The 21,153-nt window shown below is 37.0% G+C and overlaps 1 protein-coding gene across 1 annotated transcript in view; it reads left to right on the forward strand.

Moving 5' to 3' along the window:
- Positions 1–21,153, forward strand: part of ACSS3 (acyl-CoA synthetase short chain family member 3) — a 168,749-nt gene that overhangs the window by 142,624 nt on the left and 4,972 nt on the right. The window contains exons 12-13 of the mRNA XM_008520549.2: positions 2,523–2,604; positions 4,737–4,859. Coding sequence (XP_008518771.1) covers positions 2,523–2,604; positions 4,737–4,859 — 205 coding nt within the window. The remainder of the gene's footprint in view (positions 1–2,522; positions 2,605–4,736; positions 4,860–21,153) is intronic.

Below are 21,153 nucleotides of genomic sequence, written 5' to 3' on the forward strand. Positions count from 1 at the left end.
TTTATGCAGATATTTAAAGTTTTGTGCAACAGCTGAGAAAGCCTGTGTCCATAAAGTTTTTTTTTTTTTTTTTTGGAGGATGGCTACCTATACTTTTTAGTCCTCTAGACTTTAATTAATTAGAAGAATGTAATCTATCTGTTACTAAGAGAAAACACAGATCATCAGGGCATCTTCTTTAAGAATATAGATTGCAAACTTAGCCAACTTCTGGGAAGTATAAGATGCTCCCTTTCTCTCCAGTAGCACTTTTACTGGAAAATGCTAAACTCTTGGTCCCGTGTACACACACTGAATTAGGTCTATGCTAGGCCACCAGAAAACTCAGTTCACATTCAATACCCTAAGCACTAACTCAGTTGGATTATTATTGCAAACACTTAAGAATCTCTGTTTACTGTGAGGAGGCAGTGTGTGGATGCTGGTGGACCAAAATCTTGGTTTTCGGGTGAATAAAATGAAAGAGATGCTTGTTTGACAATATGTCCTCCTGTATGCATAGTCCTTGGTACAGACAATGTTGTGTGTTTAAGGGTTTGGATCAGCATTTCCATATATCAGCGATCAGGTGGGACTAAGAAACAGCAGCTCCCCTTAGACCTGACATGTGCATTCTAATTTGCCTCAGACCCCAGTGCAGCCTGAGTGTCAGCTGCTGTTTATTATCACATTATTTTATTTTTCTTGTTTTAGGGAGATGTTTTCTTATACCCATGTATGTGTTAAAAATTGTCACCATGAAAGATAGAAAGGACTATATATCATGATATATTTCTTGGGAACAACTTAAAATTATTTCTTATTTAATATGCAAGCAGAATGCATGTTTATTGTTGTTTATTTTACATATAGTCAGCTTCACTGATATGTGTTATCTATTCTAGCCCATATTGACTTTTTTGATTGGTCATCTCTTCTTAGTGTTCTCTTCACCTCTTTATCCTCTAAATCCTGAAATTGCTGCTAAATTGAATGATTTTTACTGGTTGCCACATTCATATTTTCTTTCAGTGATTAATAAAGATTTTTACACTAGTTTTTAAAATATTAACAATTAAACTGATAAAATGAAATTATATGTATGGTGATTTGGAAGGTTAACATAGAAACGTCAGTTAAAAGGACCCGAAGGGATTATCTGCTTCAGCCTGCTGCCTTCACCCAGGTTCAGTGATGAAGAGAATAGTGACAGCGACAACATAGAAGCATCTCTGTGGGTTTTTTCACAGATTACAAAATGCTTTCACATGCATTTTATGTAATTATATGAGATCCAGAAATGCTAAGGTAGCATTTTTCCTCCATTTAAAAATATTACAAAAAGAAGACCTAGTGAGAGAGGACTCCCCACGAGGCAGGACATGGTGGAAATGGGTGATCACAACTGGGCTGCTGATCCCACCTGGACCAGTATTTTCTGCCTGACGGAATGTTAGCGTATAATTGAGTGCCTTGAAGACTAATATTGGGGTGGAGGGTGTTTGATGTTGTCTCATGTGGGCAGTAGTAGCCAGGTCTACTTCATTTTCAGTTTTCTCAGCATCAGCACTGTGAAGTCACTGCTTCACTTAGTATTCTTATTGTGTGAGTACGGGAGAGTGGGTTTTTGAAAATCCTTAAGTTTTACAGTATCTAAGTTTCCAAACTATAAAGCATCTAAAAGCTTTCTGTGTCCAGAAAACAATTTGAGTGGTTCTTTTCTTTAGGTGGCACTTCCTACAGGGAACTGATAAGAGAATGTATTCATTTATCTATATAGAGATAGATTAGATAGATAGATAGATAGATAGACAGATAGGTGATAGGTAGAGATAGATAAAGATTAAGCTCTTGCCATCTGTATAACACCTGTTTCGTACTATGGAGGAAAGAAGGAAATATAAGAGGAAATTTCTTGGAAAGAAGAGATATAGACTCTCTCATATTCGATGTTCTGAAGTATCTCCACGTGTTCCTACGAGTGAGAAGTCACATAGGTCGGATGGTCATGAAAAGGAAGAATAGAAGAGGAAGCAGTGAGAGGGAACTCCCAGAGTGGGAGGCACACTGATTGCGAAGACAAGATTGCTCATGGGATGTTTAACTGGAGCATTCCATTACACAGAGACAGGCGAGGGTGGCAGTTGGTAACTTGGTACTTAAAAAAAATGAATTTGTTTGCCCATGGTGGAATGATAGTTCTCAATAAGTAATTCTCAAAAAGTAATGCATTTTGGTTCCTTTTTGCAGATGTTATGTTTCTTATTGAGACAATGATTGCTACTAGTAACTATTTGAATGCCAAATGTGTGTGCCTTTTGTGCCCTTTCCAGAAGCTACAGTCATCTCTCAATGACTGTGCAATGTCATGGTCAACTACTTCAGCCTCAGTTAGACATGATCTGTCCAGCAGATTTAGGGATTACATTTCAATGTGGGATTTGAATTGTAATTATCCATTGCACTAGAATATTATTAATTCTAATTAATATGTCTTTATTACCACTTTCATCATAATTCTAACTGCTCTGTTTTTATATAAGGTTGCCATTACCACCTGGGGCTTTTTCAGGACTCTGGAAGAATCAGGAAGCATTCAAGCATTTATACTTTGAAAAATTTCCTGTAAGAACTTTGTTATACTTTTGTTACCTTCTTAAGTACTTCTCTATTTTTCTTGCCTAAGTTGAGCAAATTGCTCCTAGAATCACAGATACAAAGCAACTTTTTAGGGTTATCTGGACCAGTTTCCAGATCTCAGGGATAAGAATGTCTAAACCACAATTGTCTAAATAAGTCATTTTTATATTTATTTTTCTCAGTTTCTGGACCTAGAAATTTCTCAGATTCTCTTAGCAGATTTTACTGGAATTCCATGTTCCCTTGATATCAGGAATTTTTTGTTAACTTAAAACATTTCTGTGCTTTCGATATTATTTCCTCCATTGGATTCCTCTGCAGACCGAGAGCACCTGATCAGAATTGTATACTGCCACTAGGACCCTTTAATCTCTTCTACTTCTGGTTACCTGAGCAAAACTCATTTGGCTGTCTCAGAAGTTGTATTTTTCCATTTCTTTACTTATTTTTGACATGTTCTCCTGAGTGTTCCCTGAGCTTTGTATTTTAAAATCCCATTTTAAAATGTAGATACATGATAGGACAGTGTTCTCAAATCACAACCCCCAGTGCCCGGGATAACAGAACATATGCCTCCCTCTGTTCCGTTTTGTCATTGACCTGTTACTCTGTACCACGGTCATGTGTTTTGTGTTTGTAACAACACATTAGTGATGATACAGGTCAGAAAGAAACTTCTGTTTCTTTCCCTGAGGGAGATATCTGGTCCTCATTAAGCACGAGGTAAAAAAAGAATGAACGATCAGAATTTTATTTTAAAAAAGTGATTCTAAGTATTTAGCGTTTTATCTTTTTTGTTTGTGAGTAAAGGACAGCTAACCTAATCAACTATATACATGACCAGAATTAGAATAGCTTCCTTTAGAAAAAGATCTCAGAGTTAAATGACCTCAGTAGCCAAGATTAAACATGCCCTGAGGGCCGCTGGCAGGAAGATGTGTCAGTGTATTGACTCCAGTCAGCCCAATCTGTCTGCCTGATGGACCACACTTCAATCATCAGAGTACTGATAGGATTAATTACCACCTGACAGTGGCAAATAGTATGTGCATGTAGTTTTGATGTGATCACCTGCATTGAAATCTCCTTCAAAGCCCAGTTTATGGTTGAACTATATGGAATGGCTCTATATCCTGCCTTGTTACCCTGACCTCAAATTTCTAATCTATGCACAGAAGGGTTGAGTAATTTGCCCATAGCTTGAAAGTGATGGAGCTGACATTTGAACCCATATAGTCTGGCTCCAGAGTCTGTGCACTTTAACTGGACTCTAGGCTGTCCGTCTAATAGGAACTGCAATAGTAATTGCAAAAAGACCTGCCAATTATTGCGGGCTCATGGTGTGCCAGGGTCTGCCCTCTTCATATACGCCATCCCATTTACGCTCATTGAAGCCTTATAAGGTATAGTTCATTACCCTGTTTAACAGATGGGCATACTGAGTCTCACAAAGATTAAGAAACACAAATAGTGACTCACCTGGATTTGTCCTGAAGCCTATGCTCATAAACATAGGTATCAAGATCACTCAGAATTATTAGGGGAAGTAATATTTCTTTCTTTCTACTTCTTCTTCTTCCTGATTTTTCATTCTATTGTGCCTTCTGGACCAGTGAATATGTGCTGCTACTTTGAGTTGATTAAAAATTAAATTTCATAGTACAATTATATTTCACCGAAGCTCGAGTACAATCCAAATTCATGTTAATAAACTAATGCTCTATTTTATAATTATGTTTAGGGAGCTTTAAAGCTTTTAAAAATTAACACAATTAAAGAAGAAATCTATCAAAGAATTACTTTGGAATACCAAAGTATATGAGAAATACTAAGCTATTACGTCTCCATTAAAAAAAAAATTGGGTTCATAAACTTTACAACTCTTAAGTTCAAACACTTAACTTGAACATATATAAGAACTCTTTAATTTATTCCTGGCTGTTAGAGGAGCAAAGAGATTCTAGTAAGTTATCAAAACCAAAAGTAATTTAATTCCATAGTCTAGTTATGAAAGTCAAATGCGTAAATCCATTTCTATCCCATTTAAACCAAACTTAAAAATGACTGTATTATCTAGCAATACATGCTAATTGGACATTATTTATTCTTATTTTCAGGGATATTATGACACCATGGATGCTGGTTACATGGATGAAGAAGGCTATGTATATGTTATGTCTCGAGTTGACGATGTGATAAACGTTGCAGGTCACAGGATTTCTGCAGGTGCCATTGAAGAGGTATTGAGAACTATTGGTCATCTCTTCCAGGTAGTAGGGAAAGAGCTGAACGGAAGTGAGTATTGAGGTGAAGTCTTTCTACCTGGAAAATTACCATACCCTTCCTTTGAAGCAGAGGCTAGATTACTCTAATATCTCTCTCACTTCACTTCCTCTTGCATAAGTCTTCATATTCTCCACACTCCCCCCATCCATATCTGGGTGGTTTTGAGGAATTTTGAGTACTTACATATATTCGTTATTTGTGGGAGAGCCTATATATATTTCTTTTTGATACTCGTTACATGATTGCCTCTAGCTTCTTGATTTTCTCCTGTTTGGTAACCCAGGTTTGCATATAGTCTTTAAGTGGTGTGAGATTTAAACATTTTATTGTACTCTTAAATCCTGAGAATTTTATTCCAATGTGAGTTACACAAAGTCCTCAGAAGAGTTTTTTAGAATGTGTTTAGTTTTTTACATTTACCGAGAGAAAAATCCATTTTTTGTTGTACAATACTATGAGTTTTTAATACTTGTATATGTTCTTATAATCATCACCACAGATGGATACAGAAAATATCAACACTGCCAAAGAATTCCCTCATGACATCACCTTTGTATTCTGACTCTCCGCATCCCTAACCCCTGATAGCCACTGATTTTTCTCCATTTCTATGTTTTTGCCTTCTCCAGAATGTCATTTAAATGGAATAATACAGTATGTGACCCTCTGAGACTGTGTTATTTCATTTAGAAAAATACATTCAAGATCCATGTAAGTTATTGTGTGTATCAATAATTTGTTCTTTTATATATGCCATTGTGTGGAAATACTAACCAGTTTATGAATCCATTCACTCCTCAAAGGATATTTAGATTGTTTCTAGCTTTGGGCAATTATAAATAATGCTGTTATATATATTCAAGTACAGGTTTTGTGCAAAAATTAGTTTTCATTTCTCAAGCATAAATACCTACAGTGCATTTGCTGAGTTATATGATAAGTGTATATGCTTAGGTTTGTAAGAAACTGTCAAACTGTTTTTTAGAGTGGCCATGCCCTTTTACGTTCCCATCAGCAGTGTTTGAGGCTTCCTGTTTCCTCCCATCCTCATCAACACTTGGAACTGTCATTATTCTTTAAACTGTACTAATAGATGTGTAATAGGATCTCATTGTGCTTTTGATTCGCTTTTTGTGTGATGACTAATGATGTTGGGCATCATTTCAAATGCTTATTTGCCATCCATATACCTTCTTTGGTAAAATATCTGTTAAAACCTTCTGCCCATTTTTTAAAAATTGGGTTGTTTTCTTATTGTTCAGTTTTGAGGATTCTTTAGATATTTTGCATACACATCCTTTGTCTGATATGCAATTTGCCAATATTTTCTTCCAGTCTGTGGCTGATCTTTTTATTCTCTTAAAAGTGTCTTTCACAGAGTAGAAGTCTTTTTCATAGTGATGAAGTCTAATTCACCATTTTTTTTCTTTTACAGATCATGAGTTTGGTGTTGTATCTAAGAACTCTTTCCTAAAGCAAAGTCATAAATAGTTTCTCCTTTATTTTCACCTAAGAATTTTATACTTTTATGTTTTACATTTAGTTTTTTGTTTTAAATTTTGTATCAGCTCAAGTTTACATTTTGAATATTTTTTTGTATATGGTACAAGATATAGGTTGAGGATTATTATTTTTTTAATATGGATGCCACTTATTCCAAGAATCAATTGTTGTGAAGACTGCCTTTTTCCGTTGAATTCGCTTTGCACCTTTGTGAAAAGTAAGCTGACAATAATTGAGTGGGTCTATTTCTAGAGTATCTCTTCTTTTTCATTGATCTATGTGTTTATCTTTTCACCAGTACTATTCCGTCTTGACACTTTAGTTTATTACAATGTCTTAAAGCTGCATAGTGTCCACATATGTTATTATTTATCAAAATTGTTCTGGATGTTCTAGGTCTTTTACTTTTCCATATATATTTTAGAATGAGCTTCTCTATAGTTGTGATAAATCCTGCATGGATTTTGATTGGAAGTGTGTTAAATCTTTAGATTTGTTTGGAAAAAATGGATATCTGAATTATACTGAATCTTCCAATCCATGAACTTTGTATGTCTCTCCATTTACATAGGTCTTTTTTGATGTTTCAGCAACTCTTTGTGCTTTTTAGATACAGATTCTGAAGAAACCTGTTAGATTTATATCTAAGTATTTAATTTCTTTATTTTTTTTGAGGAAGATTAGCCCTGAGCTAACATCCGCCACTTCTCCTCTTTTTGCTGAGTAAGATTGGCCCTGAGCTAGTATCTGTGCCCATCTTTCTTTACTTTATATGTGGATGTCTGCCACACTATGGCTTAATAAGCACTGTGGAGGTCCCCGTCCAGGATCTGAACTAGTAAACCCCAGGCCACCAAAGCAGAGCATGTGAACTTAACCGTTACACCACTGGGCCAGCCCCCTAAGTATTTAATTTTTCTTAAGCTATTGTAAATAGAATTTTTTTTTAATTTTGGTTTTCGAATTTTTATTGCTAGTGTATAGAAATAGTATTGTCTTTGATGAACTATGTATTTTTCTGTAGATTCCTTGATATTTCCTGTGTAGACAATCATGTTGTCTGTGAATAGAGGTAGTTTTATTGCTTTCTTTCCAATCTAAATATCTTTTATTTCTTTTCCTTGCCTTCTTAAACTGGCTAGAACTTCCAGTATGGCATTGAATAAGAGTCATAAGAGCAAATACCCTTGTCTTGTTCTGTATCTTGGAGTAAAAGCATTCAATATCTTACCATTAAGAATGATGTCACCTGTAGGTGTTTCTGTAGATGGCCTTTTTAAAATGAGGATGTTTCCTTCTATTCCTAATTTGGTGAGGTATTTTTTTGTTTTTTCTGAAGAAGATTGGCCCTGAGCTAATACCTGTCCCCAATCTTTATCTTTTTGCTTGAGCAAGATTCGCTGTGAGCTAACATATGTACCAATCTTCCTCTGTTTTATCTGGGATGCTGTCACAGTGGGGCTTGACAAACAGTGCTAGATCCATGCCTGGGCTCCAAACCTGGGAAGCCTGGGCCACCAAAGCAGAGGACACAAACTTAACCAATATTCCATTGGGCTGGCCCCAGTTGTTTTTTTTTTTTATTATTATTTTGAATTAATGTTGAATTTTGTCAAATACTTTTTCTGCCTATATTGGTACAAGTATGTGACTTTCTTTTTAAGCCTTTTAATATGGTAAAAGACATTATTTATTTTTCAACTGTTCAGTCCTGTATTGCTAAGATAAAGCTCACTTAGAAGCAGCGTATTATTGCTTTTATATGTTGACTTTTAAAACTTTCATGGTAATTTTGCCTGACATCAGCATCATGGCAGAGTGAGCTGTCCCCTTAGACTATACCCCTAAGATACAATGAAAAGGACATTTATACACCAACAGAAGACATTCAAACAGTGCAAAAGATGTCTGACAGACCCACATAGCCATATTTCTGAAGGTGGAGGTACTGGACCCCCTGGAGGAAGTGGAAGGAGGTAAGGGGATCTCCTCTCCCTCCCCAACAGCAGCAACCTAGGGCATGGGACATTTCTTCTGAAAGGAAAAGGAGAAGGTGTAGCCCTCTGTGAGAACTCCTTTGCCCTCTAAGTTCCCACACAGCCTGTGGGAAAGTCCCACACAGAGGTGACTAAACTATTGCTGGGTTGTCTTTATCAAGCCAGAACCCAACAAAAGTGGATAGCAGAGGGAGAGCAAGAATCTCCCCAGGACCTCAGAGGTGAAAGAAAGTGCCCCTTCCCCCACCTGGTGCTCCTGCTGAGCTGGTTGGCCAGGGCGTGCATACAGATAGAAAAGTAGCAGTTGTGAGTGAGCAGGCTGTGGATCTCCACAGGCTCAGCATTCCCAGCTCCTGACCCCCACCCAGTGGCAGCAGGTGGAAGCTGTGACCAGGTACTATCACTCTGTGGAGGCACAAATACACACTGTCAAACAGTATGAAAAAATATATTAAATCTCCAGAACAGAAGGAAAATGACAAGCACCCAGAAATCAACCCTGAAGGCATAGAAATTAGTAATCTAAATGGCAGAGAATTCAAAATAGCTATCATAAAATACTCAATGAGTTGCAAGAAAGTACAGATAGACAGTTCAATGAAATCAGGAACTTCTTCACAAAAGAGATTACAACTATAAAGAAAAACCAATCAGAAATGTTAGAGATGAAAAACACAATGGATGAGCTAAAGAAAAATCTGTACTCCCTGAAAAACAGAGCTTATATTATGGAGGAGAGAATGAGTAGTCTAGAGGACAGAAATATAGAAATGCTTCAGATGGAGAAGGATAGAGAGCTAAGGCTAAAAAGAAATGAAGAAATTCTCCAAGAAATAGCCTACTCAATTAGGAAATGCAACATAAGTATTATAGGTATTCCAGAGGGAGAAGAGAAGGAGAACGGAGCAGAAAGCTTGTTCAAAGAAATAATAGCTGAGAACTTCCCAAACCTGGGGAAGGAACTGGAAATATAAGTGAAAGAAGACAACAGACCTCCGAACTATATCAATATAAAAAGACCTTCTCCAAGGCATATATTAAAGCTGGCAAAAGCCAATGACAAAGAAAAGATATTAAGGGCAGCAAGGCAGAGGACAATAAACTACAAAGGGACTCCTATCAGGCTTTCAGTGGATTTCTCAGCAGATACCTTACAGGCTAGGAGAGAGTGGAATGATGTCTTCAAAATTCTGAGGACAAAAACTTTCAGCCAAGAATACTCTATCCAGTGAAAATATCCTTCAGACATGATAGAGAAATAAAAATTTTCCCAAATAAACAAAAGCTAAGGGAGTTTATCACCACAAGACTCCCCTCCCCCAAGAATTCCTCAAGAAGTCCTGCATACCAGAAAAAAAAGAAAGAGGCTACAAAGACTTGAGCAAAGAGATAAATAGGTAGACAAAATCAGAAAATTGCAGCTCTCTATCAGAACAGGTTAGCGAACACCTAATTATGACATTAAAGATAAAGGGAAGGAAAACACCAAAAATAAATTAATCTCATCATTTTAACCACAAACTCACAACACAAGATGGAATAAATTGTGACAATAATAACTTAGAAGGGGAAGCAGCGAGGGATGGAATTGTCTCAGTCTAGGGAAATAAGAGGCTATCTGAAAGTAGACTATCTCATCTACAAGATTTTTCATACTAACCTCATGGTCATCACTAAATAAATAATCAGAACAGAGATACAAATGATAAGTAAGGAGAAAACTAAGAAAACCATCATAGAAAACTACCAAACTGAATTGGTAGTCCAAAATACATGGGAAAATAAGCAAAGGAAATATAGAAGACCTGGAAAACGAGCAATAAAATGTCATCATTAAGCCCTCATATATCCATAATCACTCTTAACTGTAAATGGATTGAATTTTCCAATCAAAAGACACAGAATGGTGGGATGGATTAAAAAACAAGACCCAACAATATGCTGCCCCCAGGAAACACATCTCAGCTCAAAAGACAAACACAGGCTCAGAGTGCAGGGGTGGAAGGCAATACTCCAAGCTAATGGCAAACAAAAGAAAGCAGGTGTTGCTATACTTATATCAGACAAAGTAGACTTCAAGATAAAACAGGTAATGAGAGGCAAAGAAGGGCAGTATATGGTAATAAAAGGGACACTCCAAGAGAAGACATAACACATAAATATATACGAACCCAACACAGAAGCGCCAAAACACATAAAGCAACTATTAACAAACCCCAAAGAAGCTATTGATAGCAACACAATGATAGTAGGGCATCTTAAAACCCCACTTACATCAATGGATATATCATCCAGGCAAAAATTCAACAAGGAAATAGTGAATTTAAATGAAAAAAACTAGTCCAGGTGGACTTAATCAACATATGTAGAACAATCCCTTCAAAAAAAGCAGAATGCACATTCTTCTCAAGTGTGTGTGGAACCTTCTCAACGATAGACTTATGTTGGGAAACAAAGCAAGCCTCAACAAATTTAAGATGATTGAAATCATATCAAGCATATTGTCTAACCACAATGCTATGAAACTAGAAATCAACTACAAGAAAAAAGTGGGAACATGACAATGATGTGGAGACTAAACCACATGCTACTGAACAACCAATGGATCATTGGAGAAGTTAAAGGAGAAATAAAAAAATACCTGGAGACAAATGAAAATGAAAATGAAAATATACCACATCAACTCATGTGGGATGCAGCAAAAGTGGTCCTAAGAGGGAAATCCATAACAATACAGGCCCACCTTAACAAAAGAGAGAAAACTCAAATCAGCAATCTTAAACTACACCTAACAGAATTAGAAAAAGAAGAACAAACAAAGCCAAAAGTCAGCAGAAGGATGGAAATAATAACAATTAGAGCAGAAATAAATGAAATTGAAAGAATGACAATAAAGAAACAACAATAAAGAAAGGATCACTGAAGCAAAGAGCTGGTTCTTTGAGAAGATAAACAAAATTGGCAAACCCTTAGCGAGACTCACTAAGAAAGAAAGAGAAAAGGTCCAATAAATGAAATTAGAAATGAAAGAGGAGAAATTACAATGGATTGCACAGAAATATGATGGATTATAAGAGAATACTATGAAAACTGTATGCCAACAAATTAGACAATCTAGGAGAAATGGATAAATTCTTAGACTCATACAACCTCCCAAAACTGAATAAAGAAGAAATAGAGAATCTGAATAGAATAATCACAACTAAAGACATTGAAACAGTAATCAAAAACTTCCCAAAAAATAAAAGGCCAGGACCAGATGACTGCTCTGGAGAATTCTACCAAACATTCAAAGAAGATTTAATACCTATCCTTCTCAAAGTATTCCAAAAAATTGAGGAAGATGGAACACTTCCTAACACATTCTAGGAGGCCAACATCACCCTTATACCAAAGCCAGACAAGGACAATGCAAAGAAGGGAAATTACAGGCCAATATCACTGATGAACGTAGATGCAAAAATCCTCAACATAATATTGGCAAGCTGAATACAGCAATGCATTAAAAAGATTATAGATCATGATCTAGTGGAATTTATACCAGGGACACAGGGTTGGTTCAACATCCACAAATCAATCAGTGATATACCACATTAACAAAATGAGGAATAAAGATCACATGATCATCTCAATAGATACAGAGAAAGCATTTGACAAGATCCAACATCTATTTATGATACAAACTCTCAAGAAAATTGCCATAGAAGGAAAGTATCTCAACATAATTAGGGACATATATGACAAACCCACAGCCAACATCATACTCAATGGGGAAAAACTGAAAGCCATCCCTCTGAGAATAGGAACAAAATAAGGGTGCCCAGTCTCACCACTCTTATTCTAAATAGTGCTGGAGGTTTTAGCCAGAGTAATTAGGCAGGAAAAAGAAATAAAAGGAACCAAAATAGGCAATGAAGAAATGAAACTATCACTGTTTGCAGATGACATGACTTTATATATAGAAAACCCTAAAGAATACATCAGAAAACTATTAGAAATAATCAACTACAGCAAAGTTGCAGGGTACAAAGTCAAGTTACAAAATTCAGTTGCATTTCTATAATTTAGTAATGAACTAGCAGAAAGATACCTCAAGAATGCAATCCCATTTACAATTGCAACAAAAAGAATAAGATATCTAGGAATAAATTTAACCAAGGAGGTAAAAGACCTATAAAATGAAAGCTATAAGACATTATTGAAAGAAATTGATGATGACATAAAGAAATGGACAGCTATTCCATGCACATGGATTAGAAGAATAAACATAGTTGAAATGTCCACACTACCTAAAGCAATCTATGGATTCAATGTAATCCCAATCAGAATCCCAATGACATTCTTCACAGAAATAGAACAAATAATCCCAAAATTCCTATGGGGCAACAAAAGACCCCGAATAGCTAAAGCAGTCCTGAGAAAAAAGAATAAACCTGGAGGCATCACAATCCCTGACTTCAAAATATACTATAAAGCTATTGTAATCAAAATAGCATGGTACTGGTACAAAAATAGGCAATACAGCTCAGTGGAACAGAATCGAAAGCCCAGAAAAAAACCCCCACACATCTACAGACAGCTAGTCTTCAACAAAGGAGCTAAGAACATACAATGGAGAAAGGAAAGTCTCTTCAATAAATGGTGCTGCGAAAACTGGACAGCCACATGGAAAAGAATGAAAGTAGACCATTATCTTTCACCATACACAAAAATTCACCTACAATGGATCAAAGACTTGATGGTAAGACCTGAAATCATAAAACTCCTGGAAGAAAATATAGGCAGTACTCTTTGACAGCAGTCTTAGAAGGATCTTTTTGAACACCATGTTTACTCAGACAAGGGAAACAAAAGAAAAATTAACAAGTGGGAGTTCATAAGACTAAGGAGCTTCTGCAAGGCGAAGGAAACCAAGATCAAAACAAAAAGACAACCCACCAACTAGGAGAAAATATTTACAAATCATATATCCGACCAGGGGTTAATCTCCATGATATATAAAGAACTCGCACAACAGAAAACAAAAAAAAACAAACAACCCGATCAAAAAATGGGCAGAGGATATGAACACACGTTTCCAAAGGAGATATATAGATGACTAACAGACACGTGAAAAGATGTTCAACATCACTAATCATTAGGGAAATGAAAATCAAAACTAGACTGAGATATCACCTTACACCCATTAGAATGCCTGTAATCACCAAGACAAAAAATAACAAATGTTGGCGAGGACGTGGAGAAAAGGGGACTATCATGCACTGATGGTAGAATGCAAACTGGTGCAACCACTATGGAAAATAGTACGGAGATTTCTCAAAAAATTAAAAATAGGAATACCACATGACCCACCTATCCCACTACTGGATGTTTATCCAAAGAACTTGAGATCAACAATCCAAAGAGACTTATGCACCCCTATGTCCATTGCAGCATTGTTCACAATAGCCAAGACGTGGAAGCAACCCAAGTGCCCATCAACTGACGATTGGATAAAGAAGATGTGGTATATATACAGTGAAATACCACTCAGCCATAAAAAAGACAAGATTGTCCCATGTGCAACAACATGGATGGAAGTTGAGGGCATTATGCTAAGTGAAATAAGCCAGACAGAAAGGCAAACACCATCTGATTTCACTCGTTTGTGGAAGATAAACAAACACAGGGACAAAGAGAACAGATTAGTGGTTACCAGGGGGAGGGGGTTTGGGGGTGGGTACAAGGGGTGAAGGGGTGCCTTTATATGGTGACTGACAAATAATAATGTGCAACTGAAATGTTATAAACTATCATGACCTCAATAAAAAAAGAAGAAAAGTTAAAAAAATTTGTGGTAATTTCCCCTGTTCTGAAGTTGGCTTTGTGTGGTAATCATATAGCCATTCCATCTTTTTTGAATAATGTTTGAATCATTTGTCTTCTTCAATCCTTTTGCTTTCTTCTTCTTCTTCTTCTTCTTTTTTTTTTTTTTTTTTTTTGCAGGGGAGGATTTGCCTGGAGCTAACATTTATTGCTAATCTTCCTGTTTTTTTTTTTCTCTCCAAAGTCCCAGGGCATGGTTGTATATTCTAGTTGTAAGTAGTTCTAGTTCTCCTATGTGAGCTGCTGCCACAGCATGGCTACTGACAGTCGAGTGGTATAGTTCTGCAACCAGGAAGTGAACCTGGGCCACCAAAACAGTGAGAACAGCAAACTATAACCATTGGACCATCAGGGCTAGCTCCTTCCTTTCATCTTTAGTCTATCTGGATTATTATGCTTCCAGCGGACCTCTTGTATACAGCATATAGTTGGGTCTTGTTTTTTCATCCAATCTGACAATCTCTTTGAACTGATGTTTTTAGATCAGTTACATTTAAATTAATTATTGATATATTTTATTGATATCTACCAGTTGATAATTACTTTTCTTTTTGGCTTTTCTCTTTTTGATTCCCCCATATCCCTTTTCTCCCTTCTTTTAAGTCATTTGGTTCTTTTTTTGTAGCTTCTATTTCACTGCTGAGAACTTCTGTGTTCCCATTCATTCTAAGAGTGCTCACCCATATTTTTTGGGCGACGGTTATTGTTGCATTTTTAACATTCATCTTCGTTAATTTCATCCTGAATGTGAAAATGAAGTCTTTTGGGTCAAAGATAGATTTCTTTTAATCATGTGTCACTGGCCTCTTACCACATGTCTTACCTTTGGGTTGCCCAATGAGAGCCCATGGGAAATTTTCCTACATAAGTAGCCAGACACTCCATAGATGAGAGAGAAAGAAAGGGTCCCCTTGGAAATATAACGGCCTGAATCCAAACTCTAACTCTTTGATGCATAAATAAAATCTCTTCAGGAGCCAGATGGCTCTGCACGTCTCAGCTCTTATAACCTCACCGGCACCTCCAGAGTTTAACCTAGGTGTCTAATCTAGTCTGTCATCATTTGGCCCTCCCAGAGAAAGTAGAAAACTTCTGTTATTCAGTCAGATCAGAGCAATTAACTAGACAAATAGCTGCAGATCAAATTCTCATGGTATTTGAAGATTCTCAGAAGGCTAGAGCTTTTTACAGGAGCAATGAGATATCCAAGAGAGTTTTATTCCCCGAAAGTTATAATAGCTGCATTGAAATACTTGTCTGATAATTCTAATATTTGGATCATCTTCAGTTTGGCATCTATTGATTGTGTTTTTTCTTAAGATTCTGTTTATGTCCAGTGACTTTTTTTTTTGAACAAGAAGGATTTACTCCACTCAGTTCTTACTTCATTACACCAAATAAGCATATTCAACATAGAAGCATAATCTCAGAATGTAGTCCGGGCCTTATAAAGTAGCACCAGTTGTATTTTTACTTCACTCTTACACTCTTTTCTCTGCTTTAAAATTATCTTTAATTTATGTCCAGCAATTTTAGATTTTTATCCTGGATATTTTGAATATTACTTTATGAGATTCTGCATCCTGTTTAAATATCTGGATTTGTGTTCTTATGATCGTTTATTTTAGCAAGTGAACCACCAGTTAAGATGTCTTTGCCGCTTTCTGTGGACTGTGGTTCCACTGTCAAGTTTTCAAGGCCTTTGCAGTGCTCTTCTGGTCCATTTCACTTGTATCTTTTCCAGAGCCCAGTCTGAAATTCGAGTTAAACGTTCAGAATCTTCACTTTGCTGACTCTGGTTGGATTCATGCATGCACAACTTTGGGGTAGGCTCAGGACTTCACACCCAGACTCAAGTATCCCTTTCTGCAGCTCGTTCCTCTCCACAATCTCCTCTTCACTGTTTGATTCCCATGGCTCCCCATTACTAACCCTTCTGGGTAGAAAGTCAGGGCTTTAGCCTCCCCACACTCTTACCAGCTTTCAGTCCTGCAAGGTCTACTTTCACAATGTCCCCAGGGAGAGGAAGGGACTCTGTCTCTTTGCTAGCGCTCAGCTGGTACAGGGCAGGGCAAGTCAAGAGAGATCTATGCTCAAGGGACTGGATGGTTGCTGGTGGGGAGGATAAGTGGCCCTGAATCTTTCTAGGCAATCTTGATGTAGAGTGGGGAAGTCCCTTGGGCTACATCCCACGGGATCTGCTGCCCAGTGACGGTGGAGGAGGGAAGGGACACAGCTCTTTTGCTGGCACTCATTTGGTGTAGGATGTGGAGAGACAACAGGATCGCTAACAGCTCTGCAGGGACGAAGAGGGGCAACCACTTTGTTGGTGTTCATCTGGAGTAGGGAGGATAAAATCAAAATGATTCTGTTTCCCAGCTCTCTGCTCCTTTCCCTGGACCTCTGAGTAGACCCAGGTGGCATTTCTTTGGGTTTCTTCTGTCTACATTCATTGGAAGTTCCAATTTGGGGCTTCTTTAGCACCCAGATCAGAATATATAGGAGGCAAAAGAAACAATCAAACGAACTATAACAGCAACAAAACCCCAAAAACCTCCAAACAAACAAACAAAAACCAGGGGACTCAAAATCAGGTTGTCTCTCAAGTTCTGATAGCTGTGATGGAGTTTTCTGATTTGTATTTTAGCCCAGAGTTTTTCACTGCAATTAGTGCAAGTGATGAGGTGGAATGCATTTATTCCACCTTTTCCAGAATCAAACCCAGAATAGTCTTTAAACAGAGTGGAGCAACCTGCAGTTTAAATGAAAGAAAATGTTTAAAGTAGTAAGAGTGATAATGTAGTGGGATCAGAGTGTGCAAAGTGTCATGGCCCTTCCTCTGATTGGAAGATCGTCACTGTCTCTAAAGGTTGTACTTATCTTCAGTCCAAACTTAATAGCTTATCACTTCTTGTCATGTTGGCTTCTTTTAGTGACAAATCAATGCGATATTATTTGAGTAAAAGGAAAGAATTTTATATAGTATTCTGGAATATATGACCTTTGTGTGCCATTATAATATTATCTTGTTTTTAACCAACTCTGAATTTTGTGATAACCTGAAATTGAAATTTACGCTTCATGTATTTTGGTATGTTGGCAAAAGGTGGTTCGGGTTGTGTGAACTTTTAATTTCTTGCTTGTAGGTAATTACCTCCAATATTCATCTGCGTTCCTGGCAGCCTCAGCTAATCAAAATATGGAGATTACATATGCACAGCTCTTATTATCAGTCAAAATTCTTAGTTTTCTCTTTTATTTTTAGAGTGGAGAGAAAAGTATCAACTTATTTAACTACATATTGTGCTTTAATACATTGCTACTGACATCCTTTTCACTATATGTAACAGCAGAGTGAGGCTGGCAGTAGATAGGTAGCTAAAATGGCAAAATTGAAAATAATGTGCCAGAATCAGTGGCATCTAACAGGAATTTTATCACTGGTCTCGCAGTATTTACAGCACGTAACAGGGCACCTCTCAGCCGTCAAGCCTTCTGGAAGACAGGGTATCCTGTTCTTTTTCTTTCTTTGTTTCTTTTCCTTTTTTTTTGGTGAGGAAGATTGGCCCTGAGCTAATCTCTGTTGCCAATCTTCCTCTTTTTGCTTGAAGATTGTCACTGAGCTAACGTCTGTGCCAATCTTCCTCTATTTTGTATGTGAGATGCCACCACAGCATGGCTTGATGAGCAGTGTATAGGTATGCACCCGTCATCTGAACTGGCAAACCCCTGGCCACTGAAGTGGAATGCACACACTTAACCAGCACATTAGGCAGGCCCTGAAGGTCTGCTTTTATATGAAATAAAAGATTAACTCTTGATTGTATATTTATGTCTAATAATGAAGCTAATATCCCACTTCATATCAGGCTTGTCTTCTTTATATTGGAGTCTATTGGAGAGTTGTGAACTAATGCTCTTTACTAGCTTTTTCCCATATCCTCGCAAAACTCCCTCACAAATTGCTAATGAATACGTAAGTGAAATGTTTATATTGATGACACAACCAGCTTTTATTAAAGTGCCCAAACCTTCCTTAACATTTAAATGCTTCTCCAGGATTCTCTATAGTGAAGGCTGGGTTCAGGTTCGACTCTTTGAAATAGGACTCGAGGATGTTAATCCATGGGAAGTCTCATTTGTAGAAATTCAAAAGAGACTGGTTTTTGTTTTTATATATAGTGAAAATATCTGTGCCTTTCCAGTTTCTCAAAGTAAAATTTCACAAGTGTTTACCTTACATAACACTAAATCAAAAAGAAATTCTATTAAAATTACTGCATGAAAAACATTTCAGGAAACTCTATTCTTTTCCGCTCTCGTCATAAGAAAATCGAGTCCTAGAGTAGCTTTTAGTAAATTTAAGAGGACCTTGTTCTTGCAGATGCCAACACAAGTGGGGGCCTTCTGTAACTATTAAGTACCAATCATATCTACAGTTGATTACTCTTTGAAAGTCTGGCATCTAGCTAGACACCTGGGACATTTTGGTATTCAAGGTATTCTTAAGAAAATTGTGTCTGAGATCTGCTGGTTTAGTTATTTGAGCCCAAATTACTAGGAGCCAATGTGTTCCTTCTTGCTCAGTTCTCTTTCACTGCTGTAGGCAGAGCTTTTCATGCAGAGACATCTCAAGGGAAAAAATTGGGCTCTCTGATTTTATTTTTTCATTTGTAGCTTAGGTTTCAGTTTGTTAATCCTGCTAGTATCCTTGGGAACTTGTAAATCTGATGTTAAAATATTGCATTTAAAGCCTAGGGCAATACGCACATATAATTTGCCCTTTTGAAGGTTGTTCTGACCCTAGTGTCACTCTTTATTTTCCAAGTTGGCTATTTTGTCTGCTACTTTAGGATTGATTTCTTGGAGATTGAATATATTTCCATAAAGTGCATATTCAACAAAGATGCCAGGCAATTTTGATTCTATCCAGTGTTAAATGACTACTGGATTTAAATAGTTGTAAAATTGTTGAGTATTTTCCTGAGTACAGATATGAATATTGATGAAGATATGGAATCTTTCTGCTGGTTTCCTAGATGACTCCAATGTCAGAGGAAGTGAAAAAACATTCATGTTTTTCCCACTGCAAGACACTTTCCCACACAGAGTGGCTCCTTGCATCTTATGAGGGTGCTTGATTTAAACTAATTTTTCCAAAATTACAATGCTTAAAATCATAATTGGGAAGCCTGTGTAATTTAGTCCACTAAAGCACTGAAACATTTTAAATCCATTAAAGTTTACACAAAAATGGGAGTACCCCCCAAAAATGAATGATAGGCAATTACCAGGCCTATTATTATAACGTTTATTCTCACTTTTGGTGACACTTACCTTTTAAGTTGTATCACTCTTTGGGGTACTTAAATGCCACTTAAGCTCAGATACTTTGTGGATTTTATATAGAGGGAATATGTGAATGTGGCTTTTGGTTTTTTTTGCCCCACAGGACATTCGGTTGGCTTCTGTCCCTCAAATGTTGCCAAGACACATTCTGATGCTTTCCTTTGCAATGATTCAGTTGTTGAACTCATTATTTGGCATGCAAATATTGTTTGTGGGGCCAACGTAGAAAGCTGCCTGCCTCCCTTCCTTTATGGCATCTTTTTAACACTGATAGATGAATATAATATTTTACCCACTATAATAATGAACCTGATTTATAGATGTCACAGACTTCTGGAAAATGATTATGTTTCTCACAGATTCGTAAGAATTTGTCCACACTTGGCAAACATGAGAACCTTTGATATTATAGGCATCTTCTGATTTTAAAATTCTCCCTGCCCTTACAGAAAACCAGTCAACATTTTCCCATCTCCTTCTAAAAGCACTAAGACTGAGGATGGAAACATGGTGAAATTAAAACGACAAGGTGAACGAATGGCAAACTATAAGTTTTGACATTCAGTTTAGTTAAAATTACAGTCATACTGGTTAGGTGACAAAATATCTAGATGATTGATTTTTTTTTTACAGTGATTTAAGCAGATACCTTAGCATTTAAAAACCTCAGGTATAGAGGTTTATGGCACCAGTGAACACTTTAATAAATGCTTTTTTGACGATTAAAACTCTGGGTAGCCAGGAAAAAGTATTTTTACCTACTCATTAAGGGAATACTAAGTCAAAATTAAAGGATTGAGCCTACCAAGTTTATATTCTATCTGTTATAGACAAAATATGCTCCTCCATGGACTGGTGACTGACTATACCAATTACCAAAACAAATCTCTGGCAATAAAATTTGTCTCTGCTCTCAACATATGGACCTAAAAAGTAAATAAGACCTTAACAATGGGGAAGCAGTTGGAAGCATTTTGAGAGTTCAAACTGAAGCAGTGGGGGAAGGTGGTGTTTCATGGTCTATATAGTACGTGTTTTGCAGAAGCTTCTTAGTCAGGCCCAACTAGTGGAAAAAGGGCATGGACATCTTTACCTCAGCAATGAAGCTAATAAAACACATAGTGCAAAAATCATTTATTTAATGTGTACTATCCTCAGCACTGTAGGCGTCAAAAACCATGCGGATGTCAACCCTTAGAACTGAATACTTCAAAGCAGACGCTAACAATTGGATATAGGAGAAACGTTGACTTAGATGTTTAATTAGGAGCAGTGTGAGGTAGTACACTGGTTTTGTACCAAACATTCTGGTGATTCCTTGGGTCTTCTAGGAGTACAGAGAAGGGAAAGCTCATTTTCCACTTGGCTTCATTCAAAGAAAAAAAGAAATCCTTCATGGAAAGTTTTGGACTTGAAGGTGGCACGTCCCAGATTTTCTTGGTTTTTCTCCTCTCTTTCTCCCTGTGCCTTTTTAGTTTGTTAGCTTTTCATTTTTCATATGGCATTAGATGTTGGAGTTCCTTAAGGCTTTCAC

Source organism: Equus przewalskii, chromosome 29, assembly GCF_037783145.1.
Source record: "Equus przewalskii isolate Varuska chromosome 29, EquPr2, whole genome shotgun sequence".
In the NCBI taxonomy this organism is placed as follows: Eukaryota; Metazoa; Chordata; class Mammalia; order Perissodactyla; family Equidae; genus Equus; species Equus przewalskii.